This window comes from Anolis sagrei, chromosome Y, assembly GCF_037176765.1.
Source record: "Anolis sagrei isolate rAnoSag1 chromosome Y, rAnoSag1.mat, whole genome shotgun sequence".
In the NCBI taxonomy this organism is placed as follows: Eukaryota; Metazoa; Chordata; class Lepidosauria; order Squamata; family Dactyloidae; genus Anolis; species Anolis sagrei.
Window position 1 is genome coordinate 12,098,352 of NC_090035.1, and position 23,242 is coordinate 12,121,593.

The following is a 23,242-nucleotide window of genomic DNA, read 5'->3' on the forward strand; positions in this document are numbered from 1 at the left end:
AGTTTGGGGAAAACAGACCTTGACATTTGTGGTTTCTAGGATTTATAGTTCACCTACAATCAGAGAGAATTCTGAACTCCACCAATGATGGAATTGAACCAAACTTTCCACACAGAACCCCCATGAACAACAGAAAATACTGTGTTTTCGATTGTCTTTGGGGACCCCTCTGACACGCCCTCATGACCCCCCCAGGGGTCCCGACCCCCAGGTTGAGAAACGCTGATCTACACAATAGAATTAATACATTTTGAACCTAGTTTAACTCAATAATATGAAATCCTGGGAGCTGGCCTTGGAGTACTGTCTCTCATCAAATCTGGATCAATTTGGCAAACAAAGGGCACTGGATCCCTGCATGCAGGCCCGTAGCCAGGATTTCGTTTCGGGGGGGGGGGGGGGCTAAAAAAATTTCAGGGGGGGTTTCGGGGGGGGCTGAGTTTCGGGGGGGGGGCTGAGTCTGAGTGAAAGAGGGTCTAGCCTAGCAAACCTTTTGTATCATTACCCCAATACCCCCATACATATGGGATATATTGAGAATGGTGATCAAATCATGATATTAATAAACATAACAGTTTAAATAATGCACCAGTAAGGCCTTTTCGCGAACCACCATGAGAATTTCGGGGGGGGGGGGGGGCTGAAGCCCCCCGAGCCCCCCCCCCTGGCTACATGCCTGCCTGCATGGATGTGGTCTTTTGCAGAGTGCTCCAACTCAGGATGCATTTACTCCCCACGGATAAGAAAGTCACGTATTGCGACCTGTAGGCAACCCTCTCGCAGATTTTTTGTCAAGAGTTGTCAGAGTTTCCTTGTCCAAGACGATTTGCCTTTATCTTCCTCCAAGGTTGAGAGAGTGGAATTTGCCATGGGTTGAGAGCCACAATGCGAGGTTCAATCCACTGCGCCAAGCTTTATGAATTCCTTCCTTTTCTGTTTCCTACCTACCTTTCTTACTCCCTTTCTTCTCTTACCTTGTCTATTTTCTACCTACCTACCTGGTCTAGAGTGTAGAACAGGGGTTGAGTAACCAACCATTTGTGGTCATATCCAACCCGCGGTCCTTAGTTTGGGGACCACTGATTGGAACTCCAGGTCCCAGCATCCTTAAACCCTCGGCCACATTGGTTGGGGCTTTTGGGGAAGGATGTTGCCACCTAATGGTTGTGTTCATTTATCTCTTTCTGGCTTTTTGTCCAGGAGCTCAGCAAGCGCGAGGTGATGAGGGTCGCCAACCTGGAAATCCCTGCTGAATTGGTTGGGTTACTGAATACTGTGGCAGGTATATGGCTTTAATTATCACTTGGAGGGTTTTCTTCCCCACTTTGGGTCAAATGATCTGGATTGGAACCCAACCCTTGCAGGATCCTCTGATCAGTGCCTGAGATCCAATGAATCCATCCCATTTGGGGAGGCTTTTGTAGGATCTGGATTTGCTGATTTCACAAGGGGAACCCTGTGGCGTTGCATATTTTCTAAAGCAGAGCTTTCCAAACTTCTCATGTTGGAGACATGCATACTTTTGCAACACAGAAATTCAGTTTTACTGACAAACCAACTAGCTAAGCCAACCCTTAGAGGACTTTGATGCAATATTTATTATATTATATTATATTTCACTGTGTAACACAATTTTTGTTCCTGGGTTGTCAATGTCATTTCCTAATTGGATCTATCATAAAAACATGGGAAAAGTTTATTAAACTGCAAAAACTTTACGGAGGTAGACCCTGCGGCACATTTGCTTGAATAGGACCGGCACTTCTGTTGGGAATGAACCACTCTGGAGGTATTTAAATGCAGACTGAATGGCCATCTTCTGGGAGGGCTTTAACTGTGTCTTCCCTAATGGCAGAATTGGTTGGGCTAGATGCCCTTTATGGATCCCTTCCAACTCTAGTGAGGTAGAGACTGCCTGAGGTCCAGTGGAGTCTTCAAGGTTTTTGAACGGAGGCTGGATGGCCATCTGTTGCATGGGCTTTAATTGTGTCTTCCTGCCAAACAGCCTTTGTTTGTGGGGAACCTTTTTCATGCGACACGCCTGTGGACTACAGGCGACACATTCGTGTGTCCCGATGCACAGTTTGGAAAGCTCTCTGCTTCAAATGTCAATTTTGTGCCTTATTCCTATTTAATAAATGTGGACTTAAGGGGATCAAACTGAAGGTCAGGATGAGATTCTGACTCATCCAACGTGCAGTGTCCAATTGGTGCATCTATGCTGCAGAATTAATGTTGTTTGAGATTACTTGAGGTGCCACAGCTCCATGGGAGTTGCAGTTTGGCAAGCCCTTGAGCCTTCCCTATCCATGAGTGCCAACTACAACTCCCAGGGCTCCTTCTGTCTCCTCTCGTAGTTCACAAGCAGGTGAACGAGGACTGCGTCGCCTCCGTCCCTCGTCCCAAACTGCAGGAGGAGTCCCAGCTCACTTTGCCCCTCGACATCAACAACTACCCCATGGCCAAATACGTGCGGATCCACTTCAAGGTAAGTGAAACTCAAAGTGCAAGGCTACCATTGACTCAGCATGGCAGAGAAGAGAGGGCCTTCTCAGGAGGTTTTCAACTGTGTCTTCTTACCTGTTTGAAGGAGGTTGGACTGGACAGCTCTTGGTGACTCTTCCAACTCTTGGATACTATCATTCTATACTCTTCCAAGTTAGCAAAGGATAAACTACACTGGAGACCCAATGCTATCAGTTGTTCAAGTGCCTGGCCTTGCCTTTGCTTTTGCCAAAGGAACAAATACTTGAAGCCCAGCGGTTCACCCTTGTTCTGTGTCTTGATCTGTCCCAGGAGCCCTTCTTCGGGATGCTCACCAGGACACTGGCATCTCCTCTCACTCTCCTGGATGAGAGCCTGGCACCTGAAGCCATCAGCATCTTCAAGCTGGTAAGGAATGGCTGGGATGATGGTTTGGCGCTCCCTTTTCAAATACAGAGTCTGCCTTAAGAGGATCAAGGAGGGAGTGTGTCTGAGTGTGAATGCACTTGTGATAAAGTATGTGCACTTGTGTGTGGGAGAGGAAGGAACAGAGAAAATGTCAAAGTGTGAATGAGTGTGAAAAGTGTAAGAGAAACAAGAAATGGCTGAGTGTGAAAAGGTATTTTTGTATAAGAGAAACAGAAAATGGCTGAGTGTGACTGAGTATGAAAAAGTGTAAGAAAAAAGAGAAAAAAGCTGAGTGTGAACGAGTGTAAAAAGCTACTCTTAAGCATTGTCAAGAAATAGAAAGAAAATGTCTGAGTGTGAATGAGTGTGAAAAAGTACTCGTATGCATTGTCAAGAAATAGAAAGAAAATGTCTGAGTGTGAATGAGTGTGAAAAGGTACCCATATGCATTGTCAAGTAATAGAAAGTAAATGTGAGTGTGAATGCATGTGAAAAGGTACTCGTATGCATTGTCAAGTAATAGAAAGAAAATGTCTGAGTGTGAATGAGAGTAAAAAGGTACGTATATGCATTGTCAAGGAATAGAAAGAAAATGTCTGAGTGTGAAAAGGTACTAGTATGCATTGTCAAGAAATAGAAAGAAAATGTCTGAGTGTGAATGAGTGTGAAAAAGTACTCGTATGCATTGTCAAGAAATAGAAAGAAAATGTCTGAGTGTGAATGAGTGTGAAAAGGTACCCATATGCATTGTCAAGTAATAGAAAGTAAATGTGAGTGTGAATGCATGTGAAAAGGTACTCGTATGCATTGTCAAGTAATAGAAAGAAAATGTCTGATTGTGAATGAGTGTAAAAAGGTACTCATATGTATTGTCAAGGAATAGAAAGAAAAGTCTGAGTGTGAAAAGGTACTTATATACATTATCACGAAATAGAAAGAAAATGCCTGAGTGTGAATAAGTGTTAAAAGGTACTCGTATGTATTGTCAAGAAATAAAAAGAAAATGTCTGAGTGTGAATGAGTGTGGAAAAAGTGTGTGCATAAATGAAACAGAAAAATTACTGATTGTGAAAATATACTTGTGCATTGAGAGAGAAATTGCTGAGTGTGAATTAGTGTGAATATGTGTAAGGGAAGCAGAGAGAAAATGGCTGTGTGAATGAGTGTAAAAAGTGTTTGTATGTGTAATAAAAACAGGACAATGACTGAGCGTGAAAAGGTACTTGTGTATGTGAGAGAGAAATAGAGATGAAATATGTGAAAAGGCATTTGTGTGTGTAAAAGAGTGTTCAAAAATGAGAGAATGTGGAGGAATGAAGATGATGGTACATTCTGTATTATGCTTTGCTTATATGCATGAATGCACATGTGTGTGAAAAAGCTTGCAAATGTATGAATAGAGGAGAGAAATCAATTGGTAATGGCATGTCTTGTGGGATGCTTTCCACATGTCCTTCATGTGAGTCTGACAAGGGAAGATATGTGAGATTATGATAGTTGCAATAGCACATGGAGTGTTCACGGAAGGCTACCACTATGTGCTTCCTCCCTCTCAGGTCCTTCGCTTCATGGGCGACCCCCAACTCCATGGCATGCAGGAGAACCTGTTTGGGAACTATGTGGTGCAGAAGTGCCTCTCAATGCCCGGCCTCCGGGATGAGATCCTCTCCCAGATCACCAACCAAGTCTGGCGCAACACCAACGTTCACAATGAAGAGCGGGGATGGCTCCTCCTGGCAGCCTGCCTCAGCGCCTTTGCACCATCCCCCAACATGGAGAAGTTCCTGCTCAAGTGAGTGGTGCCCCCAAGCCACCCTCACCCCATGGAGGCAAAGTCTGGAACACAAAGGTTGGGAATGTTAATCGGGATTGGGTATTTCATAACTTGCTACTGTCTATGTAGCAGAAATACCATGAAACCCTGGTGCTGAATTGAAAAGATGTGCATCTGGCACCAGCAACGTTGTTCTGATCTGCATCGGCAACTTCTGGTGACCATTGGGCAATTCACATTCTCAATGAGGACTTGTGATGTCTACTGAATGCTTGTAATGTGCATTGAGCACTTGTAATATTGGACACATGTGTACTGGATGCTTGTGATGTGGACTAAGAATGTGTGATGTGCAGTGGACAGTTGTAATGTGCATTGAGTACTTGTGATATTGCATAATTGTGCATTGAACACTTGAGATACTCATTGGATGCTTCTGGCACACTGTGGGAACTTGTGATGTGCATTGAATGTTTGTGCATTGAGCATTTGTAATATTGGACACGTGCATTGGATGCTTGTGATGTGCAGTAAGCACTTGTGATGTGCAGTGGACACTTGTGATCTACATTGAGTGCTTGTGATATTGGATACCTGTGCATTGGGATGTGTGCTGAGCACTTGCAAGGTGCATTGAATGCTTGTAATGTGCATTGAGCACATGTAATATTGGACACATGTGTATTGGATGCTTGTGATGTGCACCAAGAACTTGTGATGTGCACTGGACACTCATGATGTGCAGTGGACACTTGTAATGTGCTTTCAGTACTTGTGATATTGCATAATTGTGCATTGAACAGTTGAGATACACATTGGATGCTTCTGACACAACTTGAGCACTTGTGATGTGCATTGAATGCTTGTATGGTGCCTTGAACACTTGTAAGATTAGACACATGTGCATTGGATGCCTGTGATGTGTACTGAGCACTTGTGATGTGCAGTGGATACTTTTGATCTACATTGAGTGCTTATGATATTGGATATCTTTGCATTGGGATGTACGCTGAGCACTTGCTTGGTGCATTGAATGCTTGTAATGTGCATTAGGCACTTTGGATGTGCACTGAATATTTGTAAAGTGCATTGAGCTCTTGTGATATTGGACACCTGTGCATTGGCTGCTTGTGACATGCCTTGGATATTTGTGATGTGCACTGAGCCCTTAAGATGTGCACCGGACACTTAATGATATACACTGAACACTTGTGATATAGAACGGTTGCTTGTGATGTGCACTGAGCACTTCTGGTGCACATTCCAAAACACAACTGACACAATAAACAATTACAGTCTAATCCCCCACCTTTGGATGGTCCCAAATGCCAACTTCTTGGGACTGTCTCCAATGGGAGGGGCTTTCACCTTCTCCCCTCTTTCTTGACTTCCAGGTTTGTCTCTGACTACGCCTTTGATGGTTACAAGTCCGTTTGCCAGCACAAACTTATGCAGGCCATGGAGAAGGCCCAGGCCGGGGGCGACACTGCCCGGTCCTTCCCCCCGACTCTCCTCGAATGGACGGCCAGCCGGGACAAGGTCAATATGGCCCTGGACATTTACTGCTTCAACGGTGAGAGGCTGGTGTGGCAGAAACATCCCATAGTATCATGCCTAGAGAAGAAGGGACACTAGGCTTCACTACATCCTACTGTATGTCTCTGTGGTCAAGTAGTGGTGGAAACACACTACTGGGATGATGATGAGGAGGATGGGTCTGGTGATGATGATGGTTTGTCTTCACAGGAGATCACTTCTCTTGCCCCATCCACTCTTGGATCACCGGAGAAGCCCTTGCTGAGAACGTCCTGAGATACAGGTAGGAGCATTTTGATTGCCCCAATGTGCCAAGGTCAGGTACCTCGCCTGCTGTGGAATCATGGGAGTTGTATTTTGGTTACGCAGCAACATTCTTTGATAGTGAAGGCTCAAGACTTTGTAAATTACCATTCCCAAAGCATTGAGCCATGTCTATTCCAAACTGCATTCATTCCATAGTGTAGACGTACTCTACAGGATCCTGGATCAGAAAGGTCTGGTATGACTCTTCTTCTGTTCCTCCCATCTTTCGGTGTGGCCTCGGGGCTTTCCTTTGGAGATCCTCTTTTGCCCATCCTAAATCAGTATGGGGTTCCCCATGAATGTCACTAAGCAGTTGTGACATTGGGAAAAGATGCCTGGGGTTGCTTCTTCATACCCTCATCATTTCATTCGAGGTTCTCAAGTGGCTCACAAGCGATGTTTCTTGGCAGGGGACTCACGGAGGGATGGAAAGGCTGGTCGGTGACCATGAAGGATGGCAACCAGTGGGCAGAATTGGCTGGCCATGACTATGTCCTAGACCTGGTGTCTGACCTGGAGCTGATCCGGGGCTTTCCAAAGCAGAAGTCCTACTTCATGATTGCCTCAGACGATCTAGAGAAGAATCCAGTTGGCAAAGCGTAAGTATTAGAGGAGTCCTCTTGGTCCTTCGAGGACTATACTGGCCATAACTATGTTCTGAACTTGGTTTCTGACCTTGAGCTGATCCGAAATAGAAGTCCCACTTCATGATTCCTTCAGGTGGTCTAGAAAAGACCCTTTTTTTCCATTCTGACATGGCTTCCCAGACTCTCAACCCAAAACTTAGACCACTATGCCATGCTTGTTCACCCTTTCCTTCCTATCGCTCTCTCTCACTTCCCTCTCAATCCTTCTTTGCTCCTCTCCTCCATTTTCTCCATAGAACATTCAGACATGGTTTGGATTCAAGCGAAGAAGTCCCCCCACCTCCGCTGATAAAGGCCCCCACCATTGCCCCGACTCACCTGCCAGATTCGGAGGGATATTACAGCCATGGTAAGGTAGAAAGGGCTTACCCCTTCCTTTTATTTGGCATCCATAGGTTTGACATGCTTAATATTGCACTGAGTCAATTGGTCATTGTTACAAGTGTCCCCTTCTTATTTGAGAAGTTAGGGACCAGATCCAGAAATTGTGGTACCCAACATCACCTTTCCATTTTCATTCAGTTGCATTGTAAACCAGTTGAATTTGGATTTTACTAAATGAGATGAACTTGAACTTCAACCTGATGTCAATCTGACCTGGAAGCACCCCACCACAAAAGACACAGTCTTTGGGGCTAATCCGCTTTCCTTTGCCTTTCCAACTCTGGAAGTAGATTCAGACACTGTCAGTGAAGCCCGGAGCCAGAAGGGTTTGGATCATTACCTGGACAGCCTTTTCGACCCTGTCCTCTCCTACGGGAATGGGGTAAGTGTAAGAACCTCTCGTCCCATTCAAAATAGAGATAACAAGGCATGGAGGCCCATCCCTCATTTCCCCTAAATCTGTCTCCCTTCCTCATGTTGTTTGGTTTGAGAACTTAGAAAGAATGGTTAAACATCTCTAGTCCATGATGTCCAACCATTCACCATTCATGAAGTTGCTCCTAAAGCATTTCTATTTAAACGCTTCCTAAGAAGGTTAAATTGTTCCTTTTGCTTGGTTCTTCTTGATCTAGGAACTGGAAAGGTCATCCGTAGTCTCCCATCGAATGAAAGGCGGTGGACAGATTGGACAGGGCAATGGAGACCAGGGCAGTGGTGATGGTGAACCCCATGGGGGACCACAAACCTTGGGTGAGGAAAGACCAGACTCATTTGTCCCCTCCTTCCCTCCCTACCTCTCACCCTTCCTCCTCTCTTTCCTTCTTGCCTTCCTTCCCTCCCTCCTTGCTTCGCTGTTTCTTTCCTTCCTTCTCAATCTCGTTCTTTCCCTCTCTCTGTACCCCCCTTTCTCCCTTCCTTCTTTCCTTCTTCTCAATCTCTTCTTTCCCTTTCCACTTTTATCCCAATCTCTGCTTCTTTTCACCTCTTCCTTCAATTCTTCCTTCCTTATTCTCAATTTCCTCTCTTCCCTCCCTCACTTCTCACATTTTCTCTTCTCTCCCTTATTTTCTTCATCTCAACCTCTCCCTTCTTTGCTCTCTCCCTTCCCTTCTTCATTCCTTCTTCTCAATTTCTCCTTCCTTCCTTTCTCTCTCTCCCTTCCCTTCTACCCCCTTTTGTCTCAATTTCCCCTTCCTTCCTTCCTTCCTTCCTTCTCTCCCTCCCTTCTCTCTCTCTCTCTCTCTCTCTCGCTTTCTTCCTCCCTCCCTTCTTTCCTTCATCTCGACCTCTCCCTTCTTCACTCTCTCCCTTTCCTTCTTCATTCCTTCTTCTCAATGTTTCCGTCCTTCCTTCCTTTCTCCCCCTTCCCTTCTACCTCCTTTTGTCTCAATTTCACCTTCCATCCTTCCTTCTCTCCCTTCATTCTCTCTCTCCTTTCCCTCCCTCTTCGCTTCTTCTCAAACTCTCCCTTCTCCCCTGTCTTCCTTCCTTTCTTTTTTTCTTTCTTCTCGACTCTCCCTCCTGCCTTCTCTACCTTCCCTCCTTCAACTCAATCTCTCCTTCCTTCCTTCCTTCCTTCCTTCCTTCCTTCCTTCCTTCCTTCCTCCCTCCTTCCCTCCCTCCCTCCCTCCTGCCCTCTCTCCTGCCCTCTCTCTCATCCCTCCTTCAGCTCAATTTCTCCTTCCTTCAATCTTTCTCCCTCTTAACTTTTAAAGCAATGCTTCCCTTCCCTTCCAGGTGCGGAGGAGGCTGCTGTGCTGTTAATGAAGCAGGCTTACCGCCAGCAGGAGTCTGTTTTGGTGAGTGAGTGTTGCAGGAATCACACTCTAGGCTGGCCCTATTTCAAACCCTTGGGCTTGCAAGCACTATCCTAAGCTGTGCCTAAAAGCACAGGAGCCCAGCCTGACGACAAACACAGCCCCCTAACCTCTGCCCTCTCTTTCTCACTTAGGCTCGCCACATGTCACAGCAGCTCAGTGCCCTCCGTCAGAGACAGCAGCATGCAGCAGTGGCCCCAGTGGGGCGCAGGTCATCTCCACAGTCCACTCCAGCATCGCCCCGCCATAGAAGCCCTCCCAGGGTGCAGGTGGGACAGCCCTTCCAGGTGAGTCGAGGTCCCAAGGTGGAGAGCTAGGCTTTGGGCAGGGGTCAGACTAGATGACCTCCAAGTTCCTTCCAGCCATTCCATGGTTTGTAGTCTGGAGCAAGACGCAAGTGATGGGAGGGAGAAGACCCCAAATTATCAAAGACATCAAGGCCAGGTATGGTCATTTCAGAACATCCCTCTCCATGCTTTCCCCATGGCTCCATAGTTGATTCCCTGCTAAATGATCCCCTGCTCAAATTTCCTATTGTTCCCTATTCAAATATCTCCTCAAAAAGTCCTCATGGTTTCCTGATTGGCTTTCCCATGGCCCCCTACTCACATTTCCCATGGCTCCCTGATTCCCTTCTCTGAAGCCCCCATCACTCCCTGCTTGAATTTCCCAAATATTCCCTACTTAAAGCCCCCATAGGTTCCTCTTTGCTCTCTCGTTATACCAAGTCTTACGAGTCTTGTCCGTGCAAACAAAATGAAGTCAATTTCCTGGTAAATGTGCTTATGTCCCAAGGGCCAATTATGGGTCAGCGTCCCTGGGGTGTGCATTGTCCCAGATCATGCCCTCCTATCCCCTTACTTTTCCCTGGGACGTGGTGTGCCATCGCTGGAAGCTTTGTGCCCTTCTCTGCCTGACCCCAACCTGCCCGACATTAGATACCAGCTTTTGCGTCGCTCCCTGTATACATTTCACTCATCTTGGGCACTCACTACTATTGCTGGTGTCGGTTTGTGTCTGGCTTTAGTTGTGTTTTGTCAGACCACAATTCTGTCGCAATACAATGGTCCAAAAGAGAAAGAAGCAGACTATTAGCAGGGTCTTGGATCACCCAGATCTCCAGTGGGTCTTTCAGAGGTTGGGAATGAAGTCCAGGCAGAGTCTAGATGAGCTTAGATCAATTTCTAGACTTTTGTCATAAATCTGAGACTTGTGGTATTATTTAATTTCACCCTCCAACTTGGCAGAAGGAAGCTGAAAAAAGAATGGTTGAGAGAAGTGTGACATCTCCCAGCCTCATGCAAGACAGAACCAGCCCTCAGAGTCCTGGTAAGGATTATTATTATTATTACTATTATCATTATTATTCCACTTTCCTCTCTTATATGAGACTCAAGAGTAGACCAGGCAGGGGTGGACAAAGCTGCCCAGCTATGCCATATGTGGATCTCTGGCCAAAAACATTGATAGGTTTGAGGACCTTCTTCCACGATTTCTTCTGAAACAACACTGGGAAGGTGATGCTATTTGGTGGGGCAGAGAAGTCCTTCATTCGGGGTGCCACATTTCTCCTTCAGGTCCTCTCCTCAAAGCCCTGATTGATGCCAACACTGGCTTTGTTAAGGTGCCACCTTGTATTCAAACCTTTCGGACTTAGCTATTCTTTCCAAATAAGTACAGGTATATGGTTTCAAAACTCCTGGAACAATACATAATAATCATTTATAAAGATGACGATGGTGTATTCCTGTGAGATCATCAACATCCAAGATAATGATGGAGATTATGCTTATTCTCGATGTCAGGGTACCACAACCAGCCTCAGAGTCCTGATCATCAACATCCAAGATAATGATAGAGATGTTCCTTATCCTCAATGTCAGGATACATACATAATCAGTAACTATGAAGTTGACGATGGCATATTGCTCCAAGAGCATCAACGTCCATGATGATGATGATGATCATCATCATCCTTATCCTTAACATCATCAACATCTATGAAGGTGATCATGGTGTATTCCTCCAAGACTATCAACATCCATAATGATGACAATGATGATTATGATGGTAATATTGTGCTTCTTTCCAAATAAGTACAGATATATAGTTTCAAAACTCCCAAAACAATACATAATAAACATATATGAAGATGATGATCCTGCAAGATCATCAACATCCAAGACAATGATGGAGATGATCCTTATCCTCCGTGTCACGGTACATACATAATCATCAACTATGAAGTTGACAATGGCGTATTGCTCCAAGTTCATCAACGTCCATGATGATGATGATGATGATGATGATGATGAAGATGAAGATGATGAAGAGGATGGTGATCCTTATCCTTAACATAAGGATTCATACATAATCAACATCTATGAAGATGATGATGGCACATTCCTCCAAGTCTACCAACATCCATAATGATGATAACGATGATGATGATGATATTGTTATCCTCAATGTAAGGATACATCCATAATCCAAGATGATAGTGTTTTCTTTCAAAACCATCAACATCCCTAATTATAACAACAATGACAATGATGATCCTCATCCTCAGCATAAGGTTCCATAAATAATTGTCAACTCTGAAGATGATGATGGTGTACCAAGAGCATCATCATAATTATTATTTTGAAATTATGCATACAAGAACAACAGAAGGAAAGGTTTACTTCCTTATTGGGTTCTCAGAAGCATTTATCTTTAGGAAGTCTTTTTTTGGGGTGGAGGAAACTGGCAAAGTCATTTAAGCAGACAGAACAACTTTCTGTGATGATGATCCATAGCTTTAAACCAAGTTTTAATTAATACACAACCCAAACTAGTATAGAAGAGAAGGGGGAAAGTGGGTTGTGTGTTAATTTTTTAAAAAAATGCTTTAATTATACGATTATGTTGAGGATAAAGGTCAACATCCTGGATGTTGATGGTCTTCTAGCAATACATCATAGTCATCTTCATACATGATGATTATGTATTGTTCTGGCACTAGCTTACTACTGGAATAATATAGTTTGGTAAGGCACCAACATTCTTTGACAGAAAAAGCTCAAGACCTTGAAAGATACAACTCCCAGGATCCCAAGGACGTTAAAGTGGTATCAAACTACATTAACTTTACAGTGTAGATGCACACTCACTCTCCCTTTCATGTCCACTCCATTCAGATCTTGCTTCCAGGCTGCGGGCTGGAGAACTGGTCCGCCATTCCAAGCTGAACTCGGAGCACATCCCGGAGCCGACACAGAACATCCGCAACATCATTAAACAATACCAGCAACCGATGCGAGTCCCCGAACCCATCAGGTTGAGTCTGGAAATTCCTAATTTCCCAAATTCCTACATGTTCTTCCACCTTTAGACCCCAAATGTCCTTTGAAACCAAATGAGATGAGATGTTGGTTCCTACAATAAGTTCTGGCTGGGTGGAGTCTGGGCATTTTAGTGTGCAGAGGATATATGACAAATTTGGGAGATGCTTGTGAGTTGGGTACGCCTGATTGTCTTTTGCAGGAAGGAAGGAGGCAAAGTCTTTGTGAAGAAGATGGATCCTCACGAAGAAGCGTTGAAGATCTTGAAGGGGCAGTTGGCCACCACGGAAGCTCCTGTGCGGCCTCCACCGGTAAAGTTGTTTGGATTTGAAGTCCTATGCCTCAAATTTGTTGCCCCATTTCCTATCATAGGGATTATTTCCAGATCTGGGGGCAGACTTTGAGTATGTCTACACCATAGAATGAATGCAGTTGACCCCTCTTGAATTTCTGTGACTCAAAGCTATGGTTAGCTTGGGGAGGCATAACTCCGTTTGCCAGAGGAGGCTTAAAACTTATCACCTTTAAAGTTCAGACTAAAACCCAGAGCAGATCCACTGATAAGGAAGAAACCGATGAATGCCACTTCTTGATGTACTTTTTAAGATTCCTGATGAATGGGATCTCAAAGTGCAAATATGAATCCATAACTCTCGGATCGGCTTCTTCGCAGACTCTTTGGGAAACTGTGCCAAAGGAGGTGGTGGCCATGGTGAAACCTGTGCCGACTGCCAAGGCGGTGGTGCCCCCCGCCATCCGCTCATCTCCTCCTGCCATCACCAGATCTTTCCAAGCCGCCCCACCAGGTAACAAAACATACTGCTTTCCAGATTGGAGTCCTTCCATTTTCTCCAAAGGCAGAGTTTTATAGAGATGGGATCACAATTCCCCCAAATCCCCATCATCGACATACAAGATGAGGATTCTGGGTGCTGTTGTGCATGATGTCAGATCCTTTCTGATCTATGTTAATACTAAAGGATTATCATAGGGTTATCTTCCAGAATAGTCACTAACCAATCATTTCTGATCTATGGCCATCCTAAGGAGAATCTATCCTAAGGTTATCCTCCAGACCAATCACTGATTGGTCCTTTTCTGACCTATGGCCATCCTAAGATGGACCTATCATGGATTCTTCTACAGATAACTCCTTTCTGACCTAAGAAGAATCTATCCTAAAGTTATCCTCCAGTCCAATCACTGATGCCTCCTTTCTGACCTATGGCCATCCTAAGATGGACCTATCATGAATTCTTCTCCAGGCCAGTCACTGATCCCTCCTTTCTGACTTATGGGCATCCTAAGATGGACCTATCATGGGTTCTTCTCCAGACCAGTCACTGATCCCTCCTTTCTGACCGATGGCCATCCTAAGACGGACCTATCATGGGTTCTTCTCCAGACTGGTCACTGATCCCTCCTTTCTGACCTATGGCCATCCTAAGATGGAGCTATCATGGGTTCTTCTCCAGACTGGTCACTGATCTCTCCTTTCCGACCTATGGCCATCCTAAGATGGACTTATCATGAATTCTTCTCCAGGCCAGTCACTGATCCCTCCTTTCTGACCTATGGCCATCCTAAGATGGACCTATCATGGGTCCTTCTACAGACCAGTCACTGATAACTCCTTTCTGACCTAAGGAGAATCTTTCCTAAAGTTATTCTTCAGACCAATCACTGACAATTCTTTCTTATCTATTGAGCTCCTAAGATGGACTCTGCTTCTCCATGGGTTCTTCTCGGTCACTGATCTCTCCTTTCTGACCCATGGCCATCCTAAGGCAAATCTGTCCTAAAGTTATCCTCCAGACCAATAACTGACGGGTCCTTTCTGACCTATGGCCATCCTAAGATGGACCTATCATGGGTTCTTCTCCAGACCAGTCACTGATCCCTCCTTTCTGATCTATGGCCATCCTAATGTAAATTTACCTTGGTGTTCTTCCACAGACTGGTCATTGAGCGGCCCCTCTTTCCCAGCCTTGGCTTCGAGGGAATTACCGACTGAAGATGACCAAATCCAGACACGGCTTCACCGCCGGTGCAGCGAGGAATTCTACGCCTATCGCAGCGTCTCTTGGAAAATCTATCTCAGGAAAGAGGTACATTCCAGCAGATGGAAAATCCCTTGAGATTTCAGGCACTTCTTCCAATGGGAATACCTGAAGGGCCAAACTTTTCTTGAGATCCATTCTTGAGTTGGCCTTTTTGTTGTCTTTTCACTGCACCCTACATTTGGAAAACTCTTCTTTCGCTCTTTCCTTTCTATGCAGGTTTTTTATCCCAAGGAGAACATCAACAACCCTCTTCTGCTCGATCTTCTTTTCCGGCAGGTGAGTTTACCTGGAATTCCTCTACTATTTTCTTTATGTGGTACCACTTTCTCTGTAATGCATATTTTTCTTCTGGCAGATCTTCAGTGATACCCAGTCAGAGGCCTGCTTGCGCATCACCCAGGATGAGAGGCTCCGCATGAAGACCCTCTTTGGTACACCCTCTTTACTAAAGAGGCAAAAAGGGGTTGGACTGAATGGCAAAAAAGGGTTGGACTGGATGACCTTTGGGGTTCTTTTCTACCCCTTAGTGGAATATGCTTTTATTTGGACGTTTATTGGAGTCTCCTCCTCTGAGAGATCTTTAATCAGTGGCTGGAAGGCCATCTGTCCGGAGGGATTAGATGGTGACTTCCTGCCTGAAAGAAGCAGGTCAGACTAGATGGCCTATGGGGATCCCTTCTAACTCTGGCTGTCTGTCGGGAGGGATTAGATGGTGTCTTCCTGTCTGGAAGAAGCAGGTCAGACTAGATGGCCTTTGGGGATCCCGTCTAACTATGGCCATCTGAAGGGAGGGATTAGATGGTGTCTTCCTGCCTGGAAGAAGCAGATGGACTAGATGGCCTTTGGGGGTTCCTTCCAACTCTATGATTCTCTTTGCAGCGGAAAACAAGCTGGACTCCTTCAGTCCGGTGGCTGATGAAAGCGTCAAGAAGGAAATCATAAGCGTTGCCCGGGATGTTTGGGAAGTCTACTTCTCCCGTCTTTTTCCAGCCACAGTACGAAATGTTCCATATATATATATATATATATATATATATATATATAATTACTATATTTATTTATTATCATTGTTACTATATTTACTTATACCCTGCTTATACATAGACATACCCTCTCTGACTTTGGCTTCTCTGCCATTGCCTTGCAGGGCAGCGTGGGCACCGGCGTCCAGATTCTGGCCGTCTCCGACACAGGGATCAAACTCCTGCGGCTGGTCAAAGGGACCAACTTGCTTGGAGAACAACTTCGGGTCTTGCGGGGCTACAGGTCAGTCCACTGGGTTTGTGTTTCCGATGTAGGGTTGCCAGATTCATGGATTCACCTTGCAGGAGAAGAGATTCCACCTAAACATTAGGAAGAACTGGGTTGCTGTGAATTTTCTGGGCTGCATGGCTATGTTCTAGAAGCATTCTCTCCTGACGTTTCACCCACATCTATGGCAAGTCCTCAGAGGTTGTGAGGTCTGTTGGAAACTAGGCAAGTGAGGTTTATATATCCATGTAATAATGTCCAGGGTGGGAAAAAGAACTCTTGTCTGCATGAGGCAAGTGTAACTGTTGCAATTGGCCACCTTGGTTAGCATTGAATGGCTTCAAAGCCTGGTTTGTTGCTGAACAGGGGAATCCTTTGTTGGGAGGTATTAGCTGGCCCTGATTGTTTCCTGTCTGGAATTCCCCTGTTTTCAGAGTGTTGTTCTTTATTTATTGTCCTGATTTTAGAGTTTTTTTTAATATCAGTAGCCAGATTTTGTTCATTTTCATGGTTTCCTCCTTTCTGTTGAAGTTGTCCACATGCTTGTGGATTTCAGTGGCTTCTCTGTGTAGACTGACATGCTCCAGCATTTCTGTGTTCTCAAATAATATGCAGTGTCGAAGTCAGTTCATCAAGTGGCTAACTTCTCTGGTAGGATCACTCTGCAGTGCCTTCATGTTCCTTGATTCATGTCTGGGCAATGCTACTGCGTTTGGTGGTCCCTATACAGACCTGTCCACGTGGTATATGGTACAAGTATTTAAAAACTCTAAAATTAGGACAGTAAATAAAAAGCAGCGCTAAAAAACAGGGGAATTCCCAACATGGAACAATCAGGCCAGCTAACACCTCCCAACAAAGGATTCCCCTAGGCAGCAACCAGCCAGGCTTTGAAATTACAAGGCCATTCAATGATTAAGGTAACTAAGTGCAGCATTCACACCTGCCTCAGGTAAGCAAGAGTTCTTTCTCCCACCCTGGATATTCCACAGATATATAAACCCCACTTGACTAGTTTCCAACAGACCTCTCAACCTCTGAGGATGCCTGCCATAGATGTGGTGAAACATCAGGAGAGAATGCTTCTGGAACATGGCCAGACAGACCGGAAAACTCACAGCAACCCAGTGATTGCAGCCCTGAAAGCCTTCGACAACACATTAGGAAGAACTGCCAGATGATAAAACCTGTTTGAAAGTAGAACATGCTTTCCTAGGAATCCAGTGGAATCTCCTCCTCTTGAGATTTGTTAGGCTGAGGATGAATGGCCATCTGTCGGGAGTGCTTTGATTGTCTTTCTTCATGGCGGGATAGGGTTGGGCTGGATGGCCTTTGGGTCCCCTTCCAACTCTAGTTTTGGGTATACCATTGAGGGTAATTGACCTTTTTTCCCTTCCCTTCCCACCTCATCCTCCCACTTAACCCAATGTTGTTTTTTGACCCCAGCTATGGAGAAATCCTTTTCGTTTCCATCCCCTCCAAGAACATGCTGGAGTTCAACCTCAGCCACGAAAAGCTCATCCTCTTCTCCCCCAAAGCCTCCCAGGTCAAGGCCTTGGTTGACTATTTCATCATGGAGCTCAAGAAGGTAGGAAACAAGTTGCTGGGAGTTGTAGTCATTGTTGGGTCATTGTTGGCCACCTTCTCAGCTATTTGAGGTGGTTTCTCAGATTAGGGGCCAGGTTCCCCTTGAAACGATCTATCTATTGTTCTGTAGTGCAAATTGAACCTTGACATGCCTTTGACTTCCTCCCCTTAGGATTCCCAGTACATGGTTGCTATCAAGAACCACATCAGCGACGACAACAATCTCTTGCGTTTCCACAAAGGAGACATCATTTGCCTTCGGCCCATGGAGGGCTTGGGCCCAGGTGAGAGCGAGCAAAGGAACTGAATGGGAATCCCTATGGTGTGTGGGGTAGGCTGGTTCCTGGGATTTGTAGTTCTTGGGCAGACTCTTATGAAACGACAACTCCCATGAGTCTGTAGCATTGGACTGTGGAACCAAGACCTTGGGAAACTACAACTCCCACAAGTTTCTATGTAGCATTGAACCATATGTAGCTTTGGACCATGATCCCTTCATGGACTATGGCAGCAACACTTTAGGAAACTGCAACTTCCTGGAGTCTGTAGCATTGGACCATGGCACCAAGACCTTGCAAAACTACAGCACTCCGGACTCTGTATATAGCATTGACCATAGCACCAAGACCTTGGGAGCCTACAACTCCCAGGAGTCTATATGTAGCATTGGACCGTGGCACAAAGACGGTGAGAAACTGCAACTCCCAGGAGTCTGAAGCATTAGGCCATAGTGTCAAGACCATGGTGAATTACAACTCCCAGGAGTTTGTAACATTGGGCCATGGCGTCAAGGCTGTGGGAAACTACAACTCCCAGGCGTCTGTATGTAGCATTGACTACGACACCAAGGAGTTTGTAACATTGGGCCATGGCATCAAGGCTGTGGGAAACTACAACCCCCAGAAGTCTGTAGCATTGGGCCATGGCACCAAGACCTTGGGAAACTACAACGCCCAGGACTTGGTATATCGCATTGAACCATGGCACCAAGACATTGGGAAACTACAACTCCCAGGAGTCTGCAACATTCAGCCATGGTGCCAAGACCTTGGGAAACTACAACTCACATGTCGCCATAGCATTGAGTAGTTACGTTGGTATCAAACTTCATTCAGATGCACCCAGAGTCTCTTTGTTGGGCAAACCAATGCAGGGATAGCAAGGCTTTCAAATTCTTGGGTCCTGGGTCCAAGGTTTCCCTTGCCCTTTGCTACAGGGCAGACACGGGCCAACTTTGGCTGTCCAGGTGTTTTGGACTTCAACTCTCACAATTCCTAACAGCCTATCGGCTGTTAGGAATTGTGGGAGTTGAAGTCCAAAACACCTGGACGGTCAAAGTTGGCCCGTGTCTGCTATAGGGCCTTGTTTTATCCATTTGGTAACATTGCAACTATGTCTGGGGGATTGTGGTGTTCTTGATCCCTCTCCCCAATGCCCTGGTGGCTCTCCCGTCCCCACAGACCGCTACTTCGGCTGCGTGGTGAGGAAGAAAGTCCTGCTCCTGGAGGACGTCAAGAAGGGCACTCTGGATTTTGGTGGGTGCCCCTTCCACTGAGTGCCGTGGTTGATACCCCTCTTGCACACTCCCCCCCCCCCTCCCCTTTATCTTGCGTGATGCAGTGCTTTTCTCTGCAAGGGTTAAACTAAGAGAGCATCTAGATCAGAGCTTTCCAAACTAGTGTGTCACCTGTAGTTCACAGGTGTGTCGCCATGCAGCCGTGTCGCAATTAAAAACCACCCATATCACATAAACCAAATCAAGTATAATATAGACATTACAAAATTGGACAATTACGATTTTACACCTAACTTTAAAAAAACAAATAAGGGACAAAACATATCAAGAGGAAAGGTATCAAATTAATTAAAATTTACAAGTTTAAAAGCCAGCCGAGCCAAAGTGACACATCAATCCAACCCTCTTCAGCCAGGCAAGACAACACAGTCAAAGCATGCCCAACAGATGGTCATTCAACCATCATCCCATTGTACAATGTGTGATTGAGTCTTCCTTTCTGAAGATTTTGAAGCAAAACCATCTGGCCATCTATCAGGAGGGCTTTTATGGTGTCTTCCTGTATGGCAGAAGGGAGTTGGATTGGATGGTCCTTGGGGTCCCTTCCAACTCTATGAGTCTATCTATTTATTTATTTACGACTTTTATATGCTGCCCTTCTCACCCCAAAGGGGACTCAGAGAGGCTTACAAGATATATATACAAACAATATATTGTATTATTAGCATAGTACAATATCAGTATTATATATTACTGTATTGTAGCATACCAAAGCTTATATTACATGTAATATAAAATATATAATTGTAATATTGCATTATTATCATTATTATTAGTAGTAGTCGTAATATTATATTGCATAATAATGGTGTAATGTAAAATAAACCACATGTAGTTCACGTTCGATTAGTCCACACACTGCCTTGCCAGAGAAAGAAAATATGCGATGCAGATGAACAATGAATAACAAGTAGTTTACTCTTCGTAGTTCAGAACAACATATGTACAATGTGATCAGCTGTATCAACTCACATAATGTCCTTTTATGAGAGATTTGAAATGGTCTTTCTTTGTCCATAAACTCCTTCAGCAATTCATGAAGAGAGAGCACATCCCAAACTCTGTCTCTCTCTCCCTATTTCTCTCACTCTGCTGCTCCAAGAATCTGCATAGTTGAAGCCTGAACAAAAATGTGACAGTATCCAAAAGTCCCAGGCTCAGCCTGCTCTCCAGGCATAGCCTGACCAATCAGCTTCATGCATCTTATTTTACAGTTGACACACATATACTCACTGATTCCTTACATGCTCCAACAACAACAACAACAACAACAATGTAATTCTATCTTCTTATATGCCAGAAGGGGGTTGGACTGGATGGCCCTTGGGGTCCCTTCCACCTCTATGAGAATAATAATAATAATAATAATAATAATAATAATAATAATAATTTTATCTTCCTTTATGACAGAAGGTGGTTGGTCTGGATGTACCTGGGGGCCCCCTTCTAACCTTGGGATTCTATGATATCTCAGTAATATCTCTCTCAACTATATCTGTCTGTCTATCTATCTACCTACCTACACCTTTTCACTCAATCATATCATGTGAGGAATCCCATATAGCAGCTATGAAAGAATCAGCTGTCGGACATAAGAAGTCTCAAGGAGCAATTTCCTTGTCCAAAAAGTAAAGATTATATGAAATTATTATATATATTTCTTATAAGAGGTTGGTTTAACTTCCGGCTTGTTAGTCAAACTCAATGACGGTGTCGTGAAATAATGCAGAACTAAAAATTGTGTCGCCAACAAGAAAAGCTTGGGAAAACTCTGGTCTAGATCATTAGCGGTTATAGTTAATCTCCATTCTGCTTTGGGCAAACCTCGTTTGGCATAACCCTAAGTCTGGTTCTGAGCAAAAATAATCAAAGAAGAATGTGGACAAGATGGAAGCCTTCTAGTTTCCAAGGTCTGGAAACTCGGAGGAGAATCCACCAGCCTCCAAGAAGGCCATCTATTTCACAGCTGAACATCCCTTAAAATCAAAAGGTTCTTTCTAATGTTTAGGTGGAATAGGGTCTTTGGATGTTGTTTTTACGGTCAATGCATCTCTCCATTGGAATGTCTTCTACCACCATTTGTGGCTTGCCTTCCCATTACATTGTGTCCCAATCCTCTTATTATTTTACTGACACAAAAACACAATATGTCGCAGCAAACGAGAGATATATACTGGATTTCATATCACAAAATCATAAGTCAAAAACTTCCCAAGTGTTTAGGACTGTGTGATGTATTTTCGAAGGATGCATGCAGATCCAAGTAAGGTAGCCTTTTGCAGTTGACAGATCGTGATTTTGTCAATGTTTATTGTTGTTATTATGGTTACAGGATGGAAGTTTGGTGCCATCTATGGGAAATCTGGCTTTTTCCCTGCCGACTGCGTCCAGCCTGTGGCCGCTCCGGATTTCACCCATCTTCCGACTGAGAAGAAGGAAGAACCCAAGGACAAGCAAAGCAAAGTAGCCGCCTCCGCTTCGGTGGCTGTGGCTGTGGCATCAGCAGCCGTGGCACAGGAGCTTGACAAAAAAATTGAGGCAAGTCCACCAAGGAAGTCATTTTGGACCTTGAATAAAGGAACTGTACAGTAACCATTGAGATTCCAATCCAGTTGACCCACCATTGAGATTCTACACCAGCTACCCCCTTTATGCAACTATTAGGATTTTAATCCACTTGACACACCATGCAACCATTGAGATTCTAATCCAGTTGACCCATCATGAAACCATTGATATTCTAATCCAGTTGACCCAGTTGTTTTTTGTTTTTGTTTTTTGTCATGTCAGGAGCGACTTGAGAAACTGCAAGTTGCTTCTGGTGTGAGAGAATTGGCCGTCTGCAAGGATGTTGCCCAGGGGATGCCCGGATGTTTTGATGTTTTGTCATCCTAGTTGGAAGCTTCTCTCATGTCTCCATATGAGGAGCTGGAGCTGATAGAGGGAGCTCATCCACGCTCTCCCCGGATTTGAACCAGCAACCTGTCGGTCTTCAGTCCTGCTGGCACAGAGTTTTAACCCACTGTGCCAATGAGGGCTCAGTGACCCAGTTGACCCAGTGACCAGTTGACTCAGTTGACCCAGCTGAATTCAGTACATTACACTATGTAGCAAAATTTGAAAAATGTTCTGTTCCCGGTTTGGAAGTGTTATTTCCTGTTTAATTGTGAGATACTTACTTGGAAAATAGTTGTCCTACTCCAGGAACTTCATTTTTTTTGGCTGCCACAAACTATGTTGAATTGGTTGAGACTCGATGAGATATTCATTGAAAAACTAGAGAAAATGTGCTGCAGGATGTCCCACAGAAACAAAGCTTTTCCAGTTTAATAAACCTTTTCCATGTTTTTGTAATAGAACCAATTAGGAAATGACATTTAAAACCCAGGAACAAACATTGTGTTATAAATTGTTACAATCCATCATGCAATCATTGATATTCCAATCCAGTTCAACTACCATGCAACCATTGATATTCCAATCCAATTGACCTGCCATGCAACCATTGATATTGCAATCCAGTTAACCCACCATGAATTCAGTATTCATGAATTCATGAATTATAATCCACCATGCAACCATTGAGATTTCAATCCAGTTGACCTACCATGCAACTATTTATATTCCAATCCAATTGACCCACCATGCAACTATTGATATTCCAATCCAATTGACCCACCATTCAGTCACTGATATTCTAATCCAGTTGAGCCACCATGAATTCAGTATTCATGAATTAAAATCTACCATACCACAATTGTGATTCCAGTCTAATTGACCTATCATGCAACCACTGATATTCCAGTCCAATTGACCTACCATGCAACTATTTATATTCTAATCCAATTGACCCACCATTCAATCACTGATATTCCAATCCAATTGACCTACCATGCAACCATTGATATTCTAATCCAGTTGACTCACCATGAATTCAGTACATTATAATCTACCATGCAACCATTGAGATTCCAGTCCAATTGACCCACCATACCACCTTTGTGATTCTTATCCAGTTCCGATTAACCAACCAGGTTTCTGTAAAATGCTGAGATAATCACCCCGGGCCCCGATCTGGTATCCTTT

General features: G+C 44.5%; 1 protein-coding gene across 1 annotated transcript in view; it reads left to right on the forward strand.

The window, feature by feature from the left end:
• LOC132781563 (unconventional myosin-XV) overlaps window positions 1-23,242 on the forward strand; it is an 89,910-nt gene that overhangs the window by 53,991 nt on the left and 12,677 nt on the right. The window contains exons 26-50 of the mRNA XM_067461743.1: window positions 1,201-1,282; window positions 2,334-2,488; window positions 2,797-2,892; window positions 4,449-4,684; window positions 6,061-6,239; window positions 6,413-6,485; window positions 6,919-7,107; window positions 7,392-7,504; window positions 7,830-7,921; window positions 8,172-8,289; window positions 9,277-9,338; window positions 9,491-9,643; window positions 11,628-11,694; window positions 12,536-12,674; window positions 12,882-12,990; window positions 13,353-13,485; window positions 14,636-14,787; window positions 14,959-15,018; window positions 15,098-15,173; window positions 15,622-15,737; window positions 15,890-16,008; window positions 17,440-17,581; window positions 17,753-17,864; window positions 19,041-19,115; window positions 21,489-21,694. Of these exons, the coding sequence (XP_067317844.1) occupies window positions 1,201-1,282; window positions 2,334-2,488; window positions 2,797-2,892; window positions 4,449-4,684; window positions 6,061-6,239; window positions 6,413-6,485; window positions 6,919-7,107; window positions 7,392-7,504; window positions 7,830-7,921; window positions 8,172-8,289; window positions 9,277-9,338; window positions 9,491-9,643; window positions 11,628-11,694; window positions 12,536-12,674; window positions 12,882-12,990; window positions 13,353-13,485; window positions 14,636-14,787; window positions 14,959-15,018; window positions 15,098-15,173; window positions 15,622-15,737; window positions 15,890-16,008; window positions 17,440-17,581; window positions 17,753-17,864; window positions 19,041-19,115; window positions 21,489-21,694 (3,054 nt within the window). The remainder of the gene's footprint in view (window positions 1-1,200; window positions 1,283-2,333; window positions 2,489-2,796; window positions 2,893-4,448; window positions 4,685-6,060; window positions 6,240-6,412; window positions 6,486-6,918; window positions 7,108-7,391; window positions 7,505-7,829; window positions 7,922-8,171; window positions 8,290-9,276; window positions 9,339-9,490; window positions 9,644-11,627; window positions 11,695-12,535; window positions 12,675-12,881; window positions 12,991-13,352; window positions 13,486-14,635; window positions 14,788-14,958; window positions 15,019-15,097; window positions 15,174-15,621; window positions 15,738-15,889; window positions 16,009-17,439; window positions 17,582-17,752; window positions 17,865-19,040; window positions 19,116-21,488; window positions 21,695-23,242) is intronic.